General features: G+C 37.1%; 1 protein-coding gene across 1 annotated transcript; it reads right to left on the reverse strand.

Moving 5' to 3' along the window:
- Positions 1–45: 45 nt before the first annotated feature.
- hnrpkl (heterogeneous nuclear ribonucleoprotein K, like) lies at positions 46–14,735 on the reverse strand. Its single transcript, XM_088010875.1, has 15 exons — positions 14,648–14,735; positions 13,315–13,418; positions 12,606–12,703; positions 12,426–12,482; positions 9,730–9,773; positions 8,416–8,488; positions 8,059–8,172; positions 7,642–7,770; positions 7,190–7,497; positions 6,840–6,893; positions 5,975–6,008; positions 5,118–5,133; positions 3,076–3,143; positions 2,815–2,984; positions 46–2,212 (listed from the first exon to the last, which is right to left on the reverse strand). Exons 2-15 carry the CDS (start codon positions 13,379–13,381, stop codon positions 2,182–2,184), a joined length of 1,263 nt encoding a protein of 420 aa, XP_087867001.1. The 5' UTR covers positions 13,382–13,418; positions 14,648–14,735; the 3' UTR covers positions 46–2,181.
- Between the last annotated feature and the right edge of the window lie 4,734 nt (positions 14,736–19,469).

Consider the following 19,469-nt stretch of genomic DNA (forward strand, 5'->3'; position numbering starts at 1 on the left):
CTCCTCCAAAGAAACAAACAAAAACATACACACACGCACACGGACTCAGGGCTGTGACACAGACTTTATTTACTTAACACTTGGAGTTACTACAAATATCTGAGAGCGAATACAGAATTTACCACTTGTGGACTCGCAAAGCTGCATCCGCCTCACACAGAACTGCATCTTCAGGGATGCTTTCAGAAAAAAAAAAGAAAAGAAAAGAAAAACAAAAGTCCAAAAATGAAAAAAGTACACGAGTGAACAGATCTGAGAGTGAGGCTAGACAATAAATCCATCCTTTCTAGTAACAGAAAACCAAATATTGATGAAAAAGTTGATTGTGTATTTTTTTTTACAGTAAAAGATTCAAAATATAATTCCGTAATCAGAAAACGCGTAGGAAAGATTTCATTAGAAATACATTTACAAATAACTAGATTTATTTGTCCCTTCACCAATTGTGCACCTTTACATCCCTTTTAACCCGTTTCATTCCCACGCACATAAGCATCATTTAGTTTTGTTTGTAGCTTTTTTGTATATTGCAGAAAGTCATGAAACAATACGACCAATAGTGCAGGAACAAAATGGCCGAACAGGCGGCACACTTTGCCTTTATAATTCTTTTTTGCAGTTTCGTTCTGACATTTTTATTATATCATCTTATATTTTTTTTAAATGCTGTGTTTTCAGTAGCTTTAATATTATTTTAGAGAATGTTTATTTTTGTTATGTTTGGCACAAAAGGGCCACTGTAGCAAAGAAGAAAACTTGTAAGTCTGTGTTTTTGGCACTTTTTTCTTCCAAGAAAACATCACAGAGTTTGGGCCGAACCAAAAGTCCTTAAAATTACAGGTTTTAAGTAAATATATATATACACAAACTGTACAATCATCTTTCAAATAAAAGTAGATTTTCTTACATATTTTTCTTTTGCCTTAACAGTCTTTCACATTTGTTACACCTTCAGACAGAAGACATGTTTGAAAAAGGTGTCATTACCAAAAAGCATTGGACTACTAGGCTGATCTGGTTCAAGAAATAAAAATAAAATAATTAAGGCGTCAACAATGTAAACCCTCCCAGCAACAGACCAATCAAATAGTCTTCTTTAGAGTTGCTTGATGGGTCTGTTTTTTTGGTAGACAGAGACCTACATGGGTAATTTCACTGTTCCTGTGTTTGAATGTCTAAAATTTTTTCTGCATCTTCTCTACTACTTGTTGCACACTGCCGGTGAGCTGGCTGAAAAAAGGCTGCTGCCTTTTTTAGAAAATATGGAAGAATTTCTAAAAATATTTAGCCAATGTCTATAAAAATGTCATATCCTGTATACTATTTTAGCAAAAGCTGAGAAAAAAAATGCTTTTTTGTTTTTAATAAAGGCAAATCAAATCACATTTTATTTATTTTTTTTGTGTAAATGTAGTCATTGCGACATTTTCACACAACGTTATCATACAGGCCCATGCCTAGTCTGTGTGTGGTGGGGTGTATAAATGAGCTGTCAGGGGTTTAAAATTTTTAAGCCCACATTGCTTATCAACCCAAAAACTGACTCCGAACAACACATCCATGCTTATGCAGAACAAAGGCCCCACATACTCCTAACCAGTTTCTCCTCAGTACCCATTTAAAGCATAAAATATAAAGCCGAAGTTTTGCTCTAAGTGAAATTGAGAATATTATTGATTTCCGCTGCTCCAAAATAAATACTCTCCCCAAATCCCTCGAACACCATCTAAAAAAAACAACCACTTTTTACATATGGAGACAAGTGATGGAAAATGTAAATTTAACAGTTATTTAATTTTAATAGTTCCTCAACCATTCAAAAACTATTCATCTTTGTTAGGAAAGTGGTCGTCTTTCAAACAAGAACAGAAAGAAAAGAAAAAAAAAGTACATTCTGCTTGCTGTACTGAAATGCGGTAGATAAGGCCTAGGGCCGTCTCACAACACCAAACCTAATCACACAGATGGGTTACACACCAGTAGATAAAAAGAAAAAGAAGATACCAGCACTGAATTATGGATTTTTCAGGCCTCCAAATAAAACCCGGTGTACACAGCGGTGGTGTAGCTGGAGACAGTTAAAGGGAAGGGACACATCTACCCAAAGCAGAGGAATGTTGGCTCTGAATAGAAAGAGCAAACAGTATGGCAGCATGGCTTCACCCTCTCTTCCGCTTCCCTCTAGAAGAACCGACCGGAATACTGCCTCACACTGAAACAGAGAAAAAAAAAAAAAAAATAATAATAATAATAATACATATATATTAAAAACACGGGAAAATATTTATAAGAGCAGCAGCATGACCCAAGCCGGGCTGGGCAGCTGTAAATACTGGATGCTGAAAACTGCAAGACATCCTTCACGTGGAGCTCAAGTTGTAATAAGAATACCAAGGTCAAGGCTGGAAATAAATCCTGTCTGCTGGAACTGACACGCCAACTCAGACCTGCTCGATCGTGGAGCATTGAGGAGGAAAGGAAGTAAACACACACACACGTACTACCAAGTAATCTAATTACTGACTCAAATGGTAGATTTTGTATATTTCATGCCCTAAATTAGCCCTGACACCAGAATACTGTATATTTAGTAAATGTCTTCCTTAAGGTTAACTGGTTTGAACCAAAATGTAATTTTATGAATTAAAAAAAAGATGCCAATTATCCAAACAAAGAATACAAATCTTAATCTTACTATAAATCACAAACTACTAAATGACACCAAGAACTTTTTATTGTCCTGGTTCTACACGAACAGCATAAGAAGCATCTCGGCTGCAGTGAGAGGATGTTGTTTTGCTTGAAGTCACATGCCTGTTCTGCAGCAAGTACTGGGCGTTCTGGATCTGGTCCTGTGTCCCTGTGATGGTGATGATGCGGTCCTCAGAGCCCTCTAGTGGTTCATCAATCTTGATGGATGCCCCAGACTCGTGGCGGATCTGCTTGATTCTCTGGCCGCCCTTCCCGATGATGGAGCCCGCCAGCTGCACGCCGGCAAAAAGGAAAACAAGTTCAGGAGCGCCGAAGGCATTTAATTTGTCTCGTAGGGCACCGCACTAATCATGTTCTACTTACATCTTTTGGGATGGTGACTTGCGTCGTGATGACTGGGCCTCCGATGTCGCTGTACGATCCTCTGCCGCCTACGGAGAGAGGAAGGGACCTTTGTAGGAGATCTTTCTTTAACTGGGGCTTGCAATCCAGAACAAGCAATCCCTTTAGGTAAGGAAACAAGACTCTGGGACAGTAACGATCCATCCCAACTCACCAGATGGAAAGCGCTCCCAGGAAGAATTGTTGTCTTTGAAAAAGAACATTAAAAAAGGAAAAAAACACAAAGTGGAAAATGAAAATACACCACGGGAAGAAGAAAGGAAATGCATCACGCGACAGCAACTGAGCGGTACTGCCCGAATGGCCAAAACGCCAGCGATGGTGATGCATCTATAAAGAAATATTAAGCCTTGTTGGTCCAAGTGTGTCCTTTCATAGTAAGTAGAAAGATAACAGTTGAAATTGTGCTGTGTAAATTAATACCAATTGTCTTTTTTTTTATCTACTGGGTTTAACTAATTCACACTTTCACTATATCAACGGTAAGTAAACATTTAAAGAAATTGCTCATTGGTGCAACTAAAATTTCGACAATAAGTGACTAATGAGGCAGCAGAAGGGTTTTCAGCAATAGAGAATTAGCACCTTTTTTTTATTATTTAATTCAGCTGTGTTTTCCTCTTCATTTAAACTGCTTTCCAAACCAGTTCTTGGGAATCAATTAGCTGTGCTACGTTTAAAAATCTAAATGCCACTCAAGAGGAAATAGTGAACGTGTAAAAACAACATCAACAGGTAAAACCTGTTTCTTCCTCCGTTCCACAGAAGCTTAATTCATAAAGAAATAGATATGCACAGCAGAAACAAATTTCAGTCATCGGCACTAAGTACTGGGTGCTGTTTCTAAAGTAGAAATGTTTCAGGAGCCGAACTTAAACCTAAAAAAAAAAAAAAAAAAAAGTAACAAAGGAAGAAAACAAAAAGAGGATTCCCGCACTCTGCTGCATTATCCTTGAGAAAATTTCAAAACGACATTTAAACAAAATATTTGAAACATTTACAACATGCATCAGAAAAAAACCTCTTCTCTTATTCCTTCTTTAGCTTGACTTTGGTGCCTTTGCATTTGTGTTATGTTTGAAGATGGTAATAATCTGTAAGTTGATAAAGTTGAAGGAGTTTGGAAGTTTTTGGTTTTTTTTACTCCAGGTTCTTAATTGGAAATAACACAGGAATGACCCCAGAAATCAGAATTACAAACTGAAAAGCTGGAAGGCCTTTGAGCAACTCGGAATTAAATAACCAAGATGGCTGCCAGGCCTTTAAAACTTACATCATGTACAACCTTTATTTATAAACATGAGATGGGGAAATGAACACTGATAAACAAATCCCACTGGTTTCTCCAACAGGAACATGTTAAATTCAGGTGGGACAGTGAAATAACATTTTATTTTTATGTTAGTCTTTATTTATCACAGTATTATCTTCAATCAGCCAGACTTATTTCAGACTGAGCTTGGTATAAGCCATAATTTAGTCATAAGTGGTAATTTTAGCTTTAGTAGACTAATTTGACTTTCTGTTTAGTAAACTAAAACACTGACTTGTAGAAAAATAATTTTTGGAAAATATTTCAACACTTGGGTAAAAACCCATTTAACTTTTACATTTATAATTTTTTTTTTAAAACCCCGTCTTATTTCCTCTTAGAAACAAACTTCTTTGTTTAATGACAAATATTTTAAATCTACCAGGGGTATGAATGTTTGGGCTTAATATATGTGTGATAAAATAAAATAATAATAATAATAATAAAAAAAAAAGAGTCAAACTGAAAATTAAACTCAACTTCAAGTCCAGAAGATCTCAAGATTGTCACTAAAATGTTTGGACATGCTCTGTTGAACAAGAAACATCTTGGTACTTCAAATGTGTAAACGTGCAGAGCCAAAAAAACAAACGCTCTCTAGCCATTTCAAGGCCAAAGTGTGTAAAAAGGTAATAATTACCACTGTTTAAATAAATAAAACTGCAGGATTATCATGAATATCAAAACTTACCGTAACCACCTCCACTCTGCGTTTCAGGATTACAGGAGAGGAGAGAAAGAGATGAAATTTACAAACATTAGTAAGGAATCAGAATACATTTTAAGCTTTCAGTAATACAAATTATAAACTAAATACACATACGCATTATATTACCAATCACTCTTTGATGTCAAAAAACAAATAAAATAGAAGATATAAGTATCTTTAGGATACTTTTAAAAGTTCTCTTATCCGACCAGCGTTATGTCTGGGAGGCTAATGAACGCATAGACAGCAATACACACAAATTTGTTTACTCACATAAAGACATAAACTTGACAAATTTAACACCGATTTGTGTTTCAAAGACAAAGACAGATTAGCAAGCAGCTAGCATTAACCTAACTTGTATTGTAATCCAAATCCTAGAATCTGTATTACTGCTGAGACAACTGGAAGCAGTAATAAAGTTTTTAAATAATATTTAAATCTCAAGAGTTCTTCCTTTTTATGGTCAAAGTATTCGTCTGCCCTCTTTTGCTTGCAGCTAAAACCTGCGGGGAACCACTTCAAGAACTGCTCTGGTTCAATTGCTCGCCTGGTGGATCTCTGGCCTGCGTACTCAGTTGCTCAGTGGTAACCACGGAGACAACTGTTGCCAGGCAACAACAGGTCTACATGAGTGTGCATCCAATGTGGAGGGGGGAAAAATAAGAAGAAGAAGAAGAAGAAAAGGAGCCATATCAGAGCCAGTGTGCTGTACTACACTCAGAAAAGGAAACGCAATCACCATCTGAAAACACAACTCACAGGCATAGACCACAAAGTCTTTTGAGGAAACAAAAAAAAAGCAAGTGAGCCCTGAAGCTGCAGCTAATTACACTCACCATGCTGTCATAGCGGTCTCTGCCTCTTCTTTCACTATTAAACGGGGGGAAAAAAAACAAAAAAAAAACAAAGTTGTTAATACGTTGTTTGACCCAACAGGGGTTTTCCACCAAAGTGCTCCAGTGCCAGACGAAGACTGTGTGCTTTATCTCCTTCTAACTGGTTTCTAACAAAGACAACAGGCTGTTAACTGGTTGGTTTTTGCACATTAAATGTCTGATCCTCGCTCGGTTGTATTCTGAATATCTGTAGACCATCGCAGTGCATGGGGACACTGCACCCACTGAAAATGGCCAGATTTACAATCTTTGGGAGAATGACTCAATCTCAAAAGTTCACACTGAATTTTTGATATTTGCATAGCAGCCAGACCTCTCTCTGGATGAACTCACAATGAATGAATGAATGAATGAATGAATGAATACAAACCTAAAAGGGGATTTTTATTTGAAATACCATAAAAAGTGTAACAAATGCTCGCTAAAACAAGTCAGCGTTTCCAAACATTTAAAATTTTAGCAAAATTAACTGATTTCCGACTGACATTTCTAAATACGCACAACGTTTCAAGAATGATTTGCAAACACCAGCAGCGAATACTCAAACATCTGACACTGTCATCAATGAAGCCACAAACGGCATTCATAAATTCAGTCAAAAACAGCAATTGCAACTGAATTTCAGCAAGTAGCAGGAGACGTTGAAACAAACAGTCACTGGAAATAAGAAGATCTGGTTCCAAGCAAGCAGTGACACTGGTTGATTTAGTGGAAGAAAAAAAATAGGACTTTTTAAATCACAGATATGATCTTCTCTAAATTCTGTTAAGCTTTAAAAAGAAATTTAAAGCTTAACCTTTCTCACCTTGGTCTGTCATCCATGCTGCCATGATAGCTGCCATGTGAAAACCTGTCTCCTCTGCAAACAACATAAGAGAAGAAAAAAAAAAAAGATGGATGTGAGGTAGAGACGTAAAATAATTTAAGACTGAACAACTCCACTCTTATATATGCTTTTAAAGCCTCAGTGTTATTTTATGTTGCTGGTTACTAAATTGTAGTCTTTCAATTATCAAAACAAACCTTTGATGTACAAATTGATCATCTACAGTAAAAGCTGCCAAAACCAGTCCAGTAAAGTTAGCAAATTCATCCAAAAACAATTTAAACCCTAACAGATTCGGATCGAAAGCGTAAAATCTGCCCAATTCTCACCCTCCTCTTGGCGGTGGGGGTGGCGGGAGAGGCAGGTTACGCGCTCGGCTGCCCCCTCGTATGCCCCTGCTAAGCGGCGGTGGAGGACCCCGGCGAGGGCTCATGTCGTCATAGTCCCTTCTGGAGGGAGGCAGAGGTCTGCTGCCACGTAAAGGAGGCAAGCGCTCGAAACCGCCGCGCACGCGGATGGGAAATCCACCCATGGGTCGTCGGCCCCTATCCTCAAACAACATGGTGAAGCCACCGTAGTCGTACGTCTCATCATAGAAGTTAGGGTCGTAAGGCTGAGTACGGCCTTTAATCGGTGCCTGCAGATTGAAGAAAAGTTACGGCGAAATTATAAATCGACGCTGGAGTACACCGCGTTCAAAATAAATGATGTTCTACAAGTCAAGATGTGTCTGTATTAATTACTTTTAGAGAATTAATAGTAATTGAGAAGGTAGATTTACCTCTGATACTAGCTCCAGGATCACTTTTATGCATTCAACCACACGTTCTGGTTTTCCTCCCACTAAGACGACCCTGTCGGTAGAGTGTGGACAGCACTCTTGGAACAACTTGATGGTGGTCTGGGTGTTCTAGTACACACACACACAGTTTTTGTTTTTCCCTTAGTTTCTCACATTCATATTCTGACTACACAGTCCAAAAAAAAAAAAAACTTTCCTAATGAAAAGCAAAAATGCACTAGAACTTGTCTGAGAAGCAGCAAACAAAGCGTCTTTTAAGATGAGCTTGTAGGACCAATGTGCGAAACAAAGGGCAAACACGTTTCCAAAGTTAAAGAGTAGTCTTTTTTTTTTTTTTTTTTTACTGCTCAGCTGTTAGTGCAGAGGATTAAATGGTTAATCTGGGCTGTGTCCTACCTCTCTCAGCTCCTTTATCTTGGCACCTTTCACTCCAATTATCCCACCAGCCAAGCTCTGATGGATCAGCAGGCGAAGCTCACAGTCAAAATCAATCCCACTGTAATGTTGGTACTAGAAAAACATAAGAACAAAAACAAAGTTCTGTGTGCTTAGATGTTAGTATACAAGTTGTGGACAACATATATATTTTTCAAATCCATAGAAAGGTTAACATTTGATGCAAATTATTGCTTTATTACATTAGAATTTTTTCCAAATGTTTATTCATTTACTGTACATTTATCTTAAAGATCATTAATGTCTAAAAAGACACCACTGTTTACTTACACACACAACACTAACGTAACATCTTACCTCCTCTAGAGTCGGTATGATTTTCAGTAGAATCTCTCCAATGGTGTCGATACTGGCACTTACACTCAGGATCCTGCCAGAAACCAATTCGGCAAACAGGAATAAATGAATTACAAAAACCAAACGCCAAAAAAAACGGAGGGATAAACCTGACCTAAAAGACAGCCCAGCTGACAGTCCTGAACAAACTAATAAGACGCTTTAAACGAGTGCTTAATTTTTCCCCAACGCTACACTGACAGCAGTAGACATGCACTGACTCCCTTACTAATTTCAAAAGTAAGAGAAGCTTTACGAGGACAGGGGGCTCCAGCGCGTCTCAAAAAAAAAAAAAAAAAAAAACAATGTGAAAGTGGCCACACAGATTTTGGGTAAGTGGTGTAAGAGCGAGAAACTTCTTCTATAACCATCCCACCACCAGGAAGTTGGGGAAAGAGAAAGTCATTTAAAAACAGTAGCTTGCCATTACAGCTGCACCACCAGCTCACCGTCTCATTGTGACCACGAGGTTGGGGAAGGGGGGGAGAGGGAAGGAGAGGGGAAGAGAGCTAAGGCACATTAAAACAGCAGAGGGGTTGGGGAGGGGTTACCAAGTGCTTTGTGGCACAGAGGAAGAGCAGGTTGGAGAGGGGAAGGGTGATGTGACAGGTGAGATAGGCAGATCTGATCTGATGTAACCTAAGAAATTCAACAGAAGGGGGAAGGAGGGGGATGCAGCACAATGGAATCAAGAAACATCAATGAAGTGACAAAGTGAAAGGGCGGAGCCTCCACAGGAAAGCAAGCTCTCTTTCTCTTCTCTCTCTCAGAGATCATGGGACGGTAATGGTGGAAACAGTGTGGGAGAGTGGGGGCAGAGGAGAGTGGGAGGTTGGAGGCAAGGGGAAGGGACCAGGGGTGGGTCACAGAAGACAGAGCGAGGGGGGAATTTTTTTTTTTTTTTAAAGATGCCTGCATTTCACAAATTTTCTCAGAGCAACAAATAAACCATCCAACTTTAGTGTCGCTGAGTATAAAACACCAACTACTTTGTAGTGGGCTGTCAGACAATTTCCGCATGATTGAGTAACTGTAATGACAGAGAGTCCAACTTAATAGGAGATACTTAAAAATGGACAGAAAAAAAAAAAATCAAGGAACAATACATGTCTTATAGAGAAAGGAGGGGGTGTTTGGTGAAGGGGAGGGGAAGAAGGTGGGGTTGTAAAGTGTCATGTATATAAAAATGTTCAAATGGAAACAGAAGGCAGGCTATCAAAGACAAGTGTTTCACTGTTCTAATCAGGCAGTGAGGCAATAACTGGTGGGACATACCGCTCTGGGCCACTGCTGTCTGGGACTGATACACTGGCATTGTACTGCATGGACCGAGGAGGAGGAGGAGGTGGTGGTGGTGGTGATGGTGGTTGTGGTGGAGGAGGTTGGCATTGGGCAGGGGCATTCAATCACATCATGTCAAGTTAGGTGCCCGAATAAGGAGGGGCACAGTATATGGGCAGGGCCGACCGGGAGTGTCAGATGGCCGAGCGGTCGGGTTTCGTTCGGGGGCGGGCGGAGGTTGGGCCAACGTCAAGGTGGGCAACGCAGGAGGGGCATGTCGATCCGGTACATGGGCAACGGAGGAAGGTGGCCAAAAGTAAGAACAAAAACAAGTAAAAGGAGAAGGGAAGAGGGGGAGAAGGAATACAGTTTTAATTGAATACACGCCACACTTTGTCCCAAAAGTGATATGAGAGAAACTGTGAGAGTGAAAGAGAACAGGAAGTGTGACCAGGACAGAGAAGTTTTAACAGGCAGTATGAAGGAGCATATTGGTCAAGTTAACAACGCAGAGAAAAAAAAAATGTTCCAACAGGGCTGTTAGAAATTCTCAGTTTAAAAAATTAGCAATGTAAGCGATATCTAGAATTAGCTTTAATTACTGGGGGTGGGAGAAACTCAAGCAGAGCAGTTTAACAGTGACTCTCTGGTAGAGGTTGACCGATATCGGCCTACCGATCAATTGGCCGAAACTTTCCAGTTTTCCAAAGTATCTTCATCAGTCTTGACGGTTCACACTTTGTTTTTTTTTTGTTTTTTTAAAAAAAACAGGCATATCTTCAAACACCACAGCCCTGTTGCCACAGAGTTGATAAGGTAATGTGCAGAGAGACCGTCAGTGAAAATCATAACTAAGACCGAACTTCTCTTAACACCTAAAACAATTGGGCAGGAAGTTAAAGCAGAACCGCAAATGGGTCTTGTAAATGGAAAATGACCCTGAGCATACAAAGTGGTTACAATGTTGCTTTAAGACAAAGTCAATGTTTTGCCCTGATTTCAATCCTTCTAGAAGTTGTGGACAGATCTGGACAGGTGTGTGAGAGAGAGGAATATTCCTTCTCTTATTATTGGGGCATTTAGCAAATATGAATAGTTTTGGTAATAATTAACTAAACACGGAGAAGTTTTGACTGATTTAACTTCAGACAGTACGAAAAACAAAGTGTGTCTTTATTAGGTGGATGTAAACTTCCTCTTCCAACTGTAAACTGATGCATCTGTACTGTATGTGTAATTATTACCTGCATGTACGCATCACTGGTGGAATGACAGCAGAACTTGTTCACAGCTTTGGATATGGAGAAATTAAACAAAGTAGAACGCGTCTTCCTGTGTTGTGACACTGATAGTTTGGTACCACACACGTTACTGTTGTGTGTAATGTGTTTGTACACACTCTTGTGCTCTGTCCACTGCACCACTGATGTTAATGAAGGTGGAAAACGTATTGTTAAAAAGCTTATTAGTATGGACTGAAGATGTTGCTGACAATGGATGTCATAAAAGCAGATTGTAGTTGCAGGGGAGACTATGTTTCAGTTACTCTCAAATTTTACTAAATACAGGAATTGTGCTTTGTGCATCGAGTTTCATTCAATCACATTATGCAAGTCCTAATCAATGTCATTTCCTCCGATGTTCTCCTTACGGTTTACGTAGAGGAAATTTGAGCTAAAAATGCCTTAAGAGTTGTTTTAAAGGGAAAACAAATAACAGAGGAAGATGTAGTTCCCACTCCCCTCCCCCGCCTTTTTAACTAAACACATTTGTTTTGGGTCCTCAACTTGACTCATACAAGTTATGTTTTAAGCAAATTAATAAAACGGTAATCAGCGGGCACCTTTAAATGTCTCCTTTCCTATATGAATTGTATTACTGTAGGGAAAACAGAAGCTACCAACTTAAGGCGATAACATCAGCCAACTAATGAACCAATTAAATGTGAAAGAAAATGGCAAAGTTTTGATCAAATGTAAAAAAAAAGGAAAAGAATCACAAATAAATCAATGTCACAAAACAAAGTAAATCGTCTCAAAAATCTGCAATTGACACTTTAAAATAGGTATCAGTAATAGAAAATCCCGTATCGATCGATCTCTACTCTCTGGTCTCAGTAATGCTTTTTTTGTAGCACTGTGCAGCGATTCTTGACGACAGATGATTAAAACCAACAAACAAATTTTGAGCTGCTTTTATAATGACCCAGATGCTAGAATGCGCCAACTACTAACTTTCAATTGTTCTTCAACATATAAAACTCAAGAATAAATAAAGTAACCCAGTCGCACCTGGGAATTGTTTATATTTTGTTACATTCACAATTTTTTATGCATTTATCAGGAACTAGAATTTCTGTGTAGGTTAAAATTTATTTTTGTGGTTCTACCTGACCAGAGCATCTCTCTCTTTTCAACTAAACTGGATTTTTTTTTTTTTATGAACAAAGTGAAGGAGGCTTTTTTTATTCGAGTTTTCTTTCCACTCCATATTTGTTCAGGTCAATCGCCATAAAATCCAAGTAAAATACATCAAATTTTGTGACAGAAAAAAAACAACTAAATGTGACAATATTTTTCTCAGGGTTGAATAAGACTTGTGTAGATTAGAATCAGCACCAAAAGGAAGAATAAGAAAGCTAGTTTTCTGAGTGCAAATATATATGAAGACATTTTTATCTATTTACTCACATCTGTGCGAAGAGCTTTTATGTTCTTGCCACCCTTTCCAATGACGGCTCCCGCATTCTGTGAAGCAAAGCAAAACACTTTGATCACCGAGAGAGAGGAAAGAAAAAAAAAAAATTATAAAAAAAAAATTGTTACGTGGCCCAGCAAATAGCAGGGGCTCATGATATGATCTCTGATTACTTTGCTCTGAAGCAGAACACGCAGCTCCACCATCTCATCAATGTTGCGTGAACGTTTGAAGGTCTGCTCCTCGTCCATGTCCTCAGCAGGACGTTTACCTGAGACAGAAGGCAAGGTCAAACCCAAAGCATGCAGCAACCTCCTAAATTATGCACTTACAGAAATAAAAGATGAGCCTCTTTTTTTTTTTTTTTTTTTTTTAATTTAAAGTTTACTTTTTAATATTTCCTTTACAAGATTCATAAGTTAGAATGTTCTCCTGATTCACTTGTGGAAGTGCTATAATAAACCAAATTAATATTAGTAAAAATAAAATCCTCGAATGAGCAAAGTCTACAGCATATTCCATCAACACCAAGTACACTTCAGTAGCCAAATGCAACTTGGTCTACGTCCAGAACCAACATGTACCCTTTCTGAATTAAAACATGGGCAGATCTGCTCTGGGCCCACAGAACAGCAGTTTCCTGGACAAGAGGCTCTCTCAACCATCTGACATGACCACATGGTAAGTTATTCTGGCCAGAAATGTTCTTTTCTCATGATTATAATTTTAGTCTTCAGCAAATCAACTGGCCAATGGAAATCTAAAAATTCGATGTTGGCTTTGAGACCGGGTGGGGTCTGGAAACTTCTCAATGACAATGTTATTCTGGGCAGTTCTAATGCGCAATAAGAACATGTAAAATGAAGATATGCAAGACCTCACCATTAGTGTCAGTGTTGCTGAATGAAATATCTTCGTCCTGCTGTTCGCCCTTCATTTCCATTGTCATGAGTCTGCAGTGAAAAGCAAACTGGTTCTTCTTGGATCTGCTAAACAGTGAGAATAAGCTCAGCGCAGTGGAATAATATATGTTTGTTAAATAACATATATTATATTATTTCCTTCATTATTAAAACAGCCAAAGACTTTTCCCTTCATCAGTTTTGGTGATCAGCAAGTCAAATCCTGAAAAATGTGCTTCCTTTTGTATAGTATTCAAAAGATACCATTTTTGTCAACCAACAGAACATTTATTGATGCACCTGTATATAATAATTTGGCCAAAACAAGGGCTTGAAGTACACTTAATTAGATACACCTTTCTGAATTTCATAAAAATACTTCTTATATTTGATTCAAATGGGAAAAATATTTCTACAGGAGTTAAAAAATTTATGTTTAGCAGTTAGAATAACTTTTGAATTTGAATAACGTTTGAAAATTGAATTTGCAGCCGATACTTTAAAGAAAATTGGAAGAAATCTGTATTGATCAGGAAAAGCCCCTCTATTTTTGTAGTTGTTACTTTGGAGAAAATAAAATACTTTATAAAGAATAGCATAAGCACATTCTCCATTAATAAAATTAGCCCAGCACATCAGTATACCTTTACCTGTGAGCTTAATTAAACCTTACGTGTTTTTCCTACCATCATGTTAAACATGCCTGCTTGTTTATAATAAAACATGGACTTTAGCCTTAACGGGACTGAGTGTATCCAGCTAACACATGCTACCCTCCTACGTGCTCTTCCCACAACTGAGGATTATATATTTTTGCAGAAGCATCACTCCTAAACAGAGGCCTGGATAAACACAGCTAGGACGTTATGCTACCCTTGGCTTTAGAGAGCAGCCCCGGTCATGTTTGCATAGGTCCTGTCCAGAGAAAGGAGAGTGCCTGCAACAATTTAGCAGTTTGTGTGCATAACTCTCTATGAATAGGATTTTAATGTTGATATAAACTATGACTGTAAATTGAGGGGGTGTAATTTGACCGGGAAACGTATTTTTTCCCCGGATTTTACAAAGCCTTTAGCAGTGTTGGCATTACTTTCCATGCTAGCAGCTAGTTAGCCAGCTAGTGGGTCTGTGCGTTTTACGAGGCGCCAGCTACTGTCCACGTTAAGACTGGCCAACATGCACGACAAGAAAATAAAAACAGCAGAGCAGGCACGTTAAATTACCGTCCTCCAACAATGTCCAATATTCAGACCAAAAGCAAAGGAGGTAAAGTCACGAGCTACTATCAAAATGTAACCTTTATAAAAACAGACCTGCAGCCAAACCACGTTCACCGCGGTCCTCTACCGTCGCCTCGCCCTGAAAAATCCGTGGATAGGCTCGATTTGTCGACCTTCTCCCGCTCGTCTCTTCTTCTATTTCTTCTATTTGAATTTTAATGGCGGTTGGCAAGAAACTTTAGGTATGCATTACCGCCACCAACTGGTAAGGAGTGTGGACCACATGACAAAAAAAAAAAAAAAAAAAAAAAAAAAAAAAAAAAAAAAAAAAAAAATAAATAAATAAATATTACTATATCCTATTAAACAACTTACACTGTTTTAAGAAATAAAATAAGGCCTCATATCCTCTACTTCCTGAATCTTTCTGTAATAAATCAACAATATCAAATTTCATTTTCATGCTACTAAGGTTTCTAATTAAGTTATTTCTTTGCATCAAATAATTCCTACAACTGAAAATAACATGTTCCAATGTCTCATCTTCCCCACAGTCACATTTCCCTGTCTGATGTTTCCCTATTAGAAATAATGATCTATTTAGTCCAGTATGTCCGATTCTAAACCGTGAAATAATTATCTCTTCTCTTCTTATTCTTTCTGTTCTTCTCATTTGACCAATATTCTTTTGAATTTTATATAACCACCTTCCTTTCTTTTCTTCATCCCATAACTTTTGCCACCTCTCTCTTGTTTTTTTTTTAATTGTACCCTTTATTTCTGTTATACTAAAACTAACATTAATATCTATCTTCACCCGGTTAGTACTCTCTTTGGCCATTCTGTCTGCCATTTCATTACCCTTAATCCCGTGATGTGCTGGAACCCAAACAAAATTTACTGTTAGCCCCATCATATTGATTCTGTAAAGTGTTTGTTGTATTTCAATTAATATATCTGGTCTACTATCTGATTTATTATTTTGCAAACTAAATAATGAAGAACTAGAATCTGAACAAATAATTGATTTTAATGGTCTTACCTCTTCCACCCACTGAACTGCTAAAAGTAAAGCAAGCATTTCTCCTGTATACACTGAGACTCCATCACTGATCCTTTTTCCTACTTTAATCTGAAACTGTGGTACAATAAATGCTATCCCTACCTTATTAGCTGTATTTTTTGATGCATCTGTGTAGATTTGTACATAGTTACAATATTCATTTAAGTATTCTTGTATTATATTACTATTCATATTGCTAAATTTATCTTTATTGCTCTTTTCTAAGACGGAAAAATCAACCTCAGTATCATGAATTAACCAAGGTGGAACTGCAGATAATGGAACTGCCTGACATATATCTAACTGATTTAAATTAATTTCATTAACTTTAGAGTTTATTATCCATCCAAAGCTCTTTAATTGTTTCTTTGAATTTTCCCAGCCATGTTTAAGTACCTCTAATGTTGGATGATCCTGACTTTGTCCCTGTAAGTTTGACCAATAATTTAAGGATAATTGATCCCTTCTAAGTTTAAGAGGCATTTCTCCCATTTCAACCTGTAATGCTGCTGTTGAAGATGTTTTAAAAGCACCGGTACATAATCTTAATGCCTGATGTTGAATAATATTTAACTTATGGAGGTTTGAATCTGCTGCTGAATTATAACTTATACATCCATAATCCAAGACTGACCTAATTAACCCAGTATAAATTGCTTTTAATGATTTTCTATCAGCTCCCCACTCAGTTCCAACTAAACATCTCATTATATTTAATACTTTCCTACACTTATCTACTATTTTCTTAATATGCACTCCCCATGTCATTCTTTCATCAAACCACATTCCAAGAAATTTAAATTGTTTAACCCTTTCTAAATCCTGTCCATATAATTTTAATTTAATTTTTCCATCAACTCTTTTCCTTGTAAAAAACATAATTTTAGTTTTCTCTACAGAAAGTTTAAAACCCCATTTATACGACCATTTTTCTACAGCTAAAATTGCTCCCTGAAGTTTTTTAACAATAAATTCTAAATTTCTTCCTCTTTTCCACATTGCTCCATCATCAGCAAAAAGTGAAAATCCCATTCCACCCTCTACTTCTTTAAACATATCATTAACTACCACTGAAAACAATAACGGACTTACTATACTACCCTGTGGTGTCCCATTTTCTATATTCATACTCTCAGAATAGTCCTTCCCTATCCTCACTTGTATTTGTCTTCCTTCTAGAAAATTTTTGATCCATCTAAACATATGACCATTTATACCCATTCTTCTCATTTTAATTAATAACCCTTCCCTCCACATCATATCATATGCTCGCTCAATATCAAAAAATATTGCCACAACACTCTCTTTATTCACTTGAGCCTTTCTAATCTCATGTTCTAAACATAAAATTGGATCCATTGTACTTCTCCCTCTTCTGAAACCACTCTGATAAGATGATATAAGTCCCTTCTTTTCCATATAATATATTAATCTTTCATTTATCAATCTCTCCATTATCTTACATAAGTTGGATGTTAACGCTATTGGCCGATAATTTTCTGGTTTGGATTCATCTTTTCCTGGTTTTCGAATTGGAATAATCACTGCTTCCTTCCAACTTTTTGGTAATTCTCCATCCTCCCATATCCTGTTGTACATTTCTAATAAAATATTTTTAGAAGACTCACTTAAATTACTAACCATAACATAACAAATTTGATCTTTTCCTGGAGCTGATAGCTTACATTTTTTGAGTGCCATATTTAATTCATTTATTGTAAAATACATATTCAATGGATCATTTGTATCTTCCATTTGTTGCAATAAATTCTTGTTCTCCAATATTGTCTTTTGCCTTCCTTTTTTCCCCTCTTCACTAATATTTTCAGAACTATGGATTTTAACAAAAGTATTTACTAACATTTTTGCTTTTTCTATATCAGTAACTGCTGTTATTTCTCCATCATTTAGTATTGGATATCCACTTATTCTCTTAATCCCATTCATCCTTTTAATTATTGCCCAGACCTTAGAAATATCTGTCTCCTTCCCTATTGAATTACAAAAACTCCTCCAATAATCTCTTTTTGCATTTTTAATAATCCTTCTTACATTTGCTTGCAATTTCTTGTATTCATTCAGATTCTGAAAATTATGATTTCTTTTTAATACTTTGAATGCTTTATTTCGTTTTTTTATAACTTTAGTACATTCTGATGTCCACCAGGGCACCAACCTTCTGTCTCTTCTCCCGCCTTCCTTCCTTATAGCCTGATCAGCTGCTTCAAGTATGGCATTACTTATAAAAGAATTTAAATCATCAATACTACTATTCATGTCTACTTTTAACATTTTTATTTCACTACTTTTCCTAAATTTTCCCCAGTCCGCAGACCTAAAAGACCACTTCTTTATCCCTTTTATACAATACCTCTCTATATTTAGCTTTACTTCCATCCTAATAGGATAATGGTCACTTCCTATAGTTGTTTTATTTAAAACTTGCCATAAACAAACCCCTGCTAAACAATTTGAAACTAATGTTAAGTCAACTGCTGACTCTGTGTTATCTCTAAAATTAATTCTAGTCCCACTTCCATCATTTAAACAGACCAAATTTTTAACATCCATTATTTCTTCTATTATATCCCCATTTTGATCATTATGATGACTCCACAAAGAGCTATGCCCATTAAAGTCCCCACACCAAATAACTTTACCCTCTAGAAATACCCCAATTTCCTCCATTAAATCTAATGATAGTCTTTTACATGGATTATAAAAGTTGATTATTTTAAATCGTCCATTTACTGTCCAAATTTCAGTAATGATATATTCTAACTCTCTTCCTTTAGCTAATAATCTAAACTGAATTCCTTGTTTAATAAATGTAATACACCCTCCTCCAGATCCCCCCTCTCTGTCTCTTCTAATGCTTTCATATCCTTTTATAACAAAATCAAGATTTGGTTTAAGCCATGTTTCTTGAATACATATAATATCTAAATCATCTTTATACTCTCTAATAAATCCTTTAAATTCCTGTCCATTTGCAATAAGGCTTCTAGCGTTCCATTGTAGGATGATCAGTTTTTATCTTCCTGTCCTTCGACCTTTCCTTCTGCCCCTAACCTCGTATTTATGTGTTCCCAAGATATGTCCTTAATACCAAAAAACCTCTCTGCCCCTTTCACAATTATTTTGATTTTTTCTGTTTTGTGCTTAACTTGATCTGTACAATTAATTACATATGCAATGAACAATAGAATTTTTTCAACTGTTAACCCAGTTTCAGTTCCACTCGGTCTCTGTTCTGTTGTTGGGTTTGGTTGAACTTTCCTTATAACTTCCTTAGGTTTCACTCTTTTAACAGCTTCAGCATAACTTATATTATTAGTAGCTTTGACTTGTTCGATTTCCATTGCTTTCCTTCTGACTTCACATCCTCCATAAGTCACCCTATGTTGCCCTCCACAATTACAACACTTATCCTTCCCATTTTTACATTCATCATAATTATGCTCTCCTCCACACTTTGGACATCTTTGTTTTCCCCTACATGCAGCTGCAATGTGTCCATATCTCTGACATTTATAACACCTGAGAGGAGGAGGGATATATGGCCTTACAGGGAAGCACATACACCCGACTCTTACCCTTTCAGGAAGAACTTGTGTTTGAAACTCCAACATTACTGAGAGACTTTCCACCCTTTCACCTTCCACTGTTCTCATCAATCTTTTGATTTTACTTACTTCACCTCCATTAATACTGTGTCTAAGTTTTTCTAGATCTTCACCAACTGGGATACCTGTGATCACTCCTCTTACCACTTTACCCTCTCCCAAAATCTTTATCTCAGTAATCAGTTTTTTACAAATACTGTGGGCGTTCATCACCTTGTTTTTCTGT

Source organism: Poecilia mexicana, unplaced genomic scaffold (assembly GCF_051168715.1).
Source record: "Poecilia mexicana isolate PSO_F unplaced genomic scaffold, ASM5116871v1 scaffold_12, whole genome shotgun sequence".
Classification (NCBI taxonomy): domain Eukaryota; kingdom Metazoa; phylum Chordata; class Actinopteri; order Cyprinodontiformes; family Poeciliidae; genus Poecilia; species Poecilia mexicana.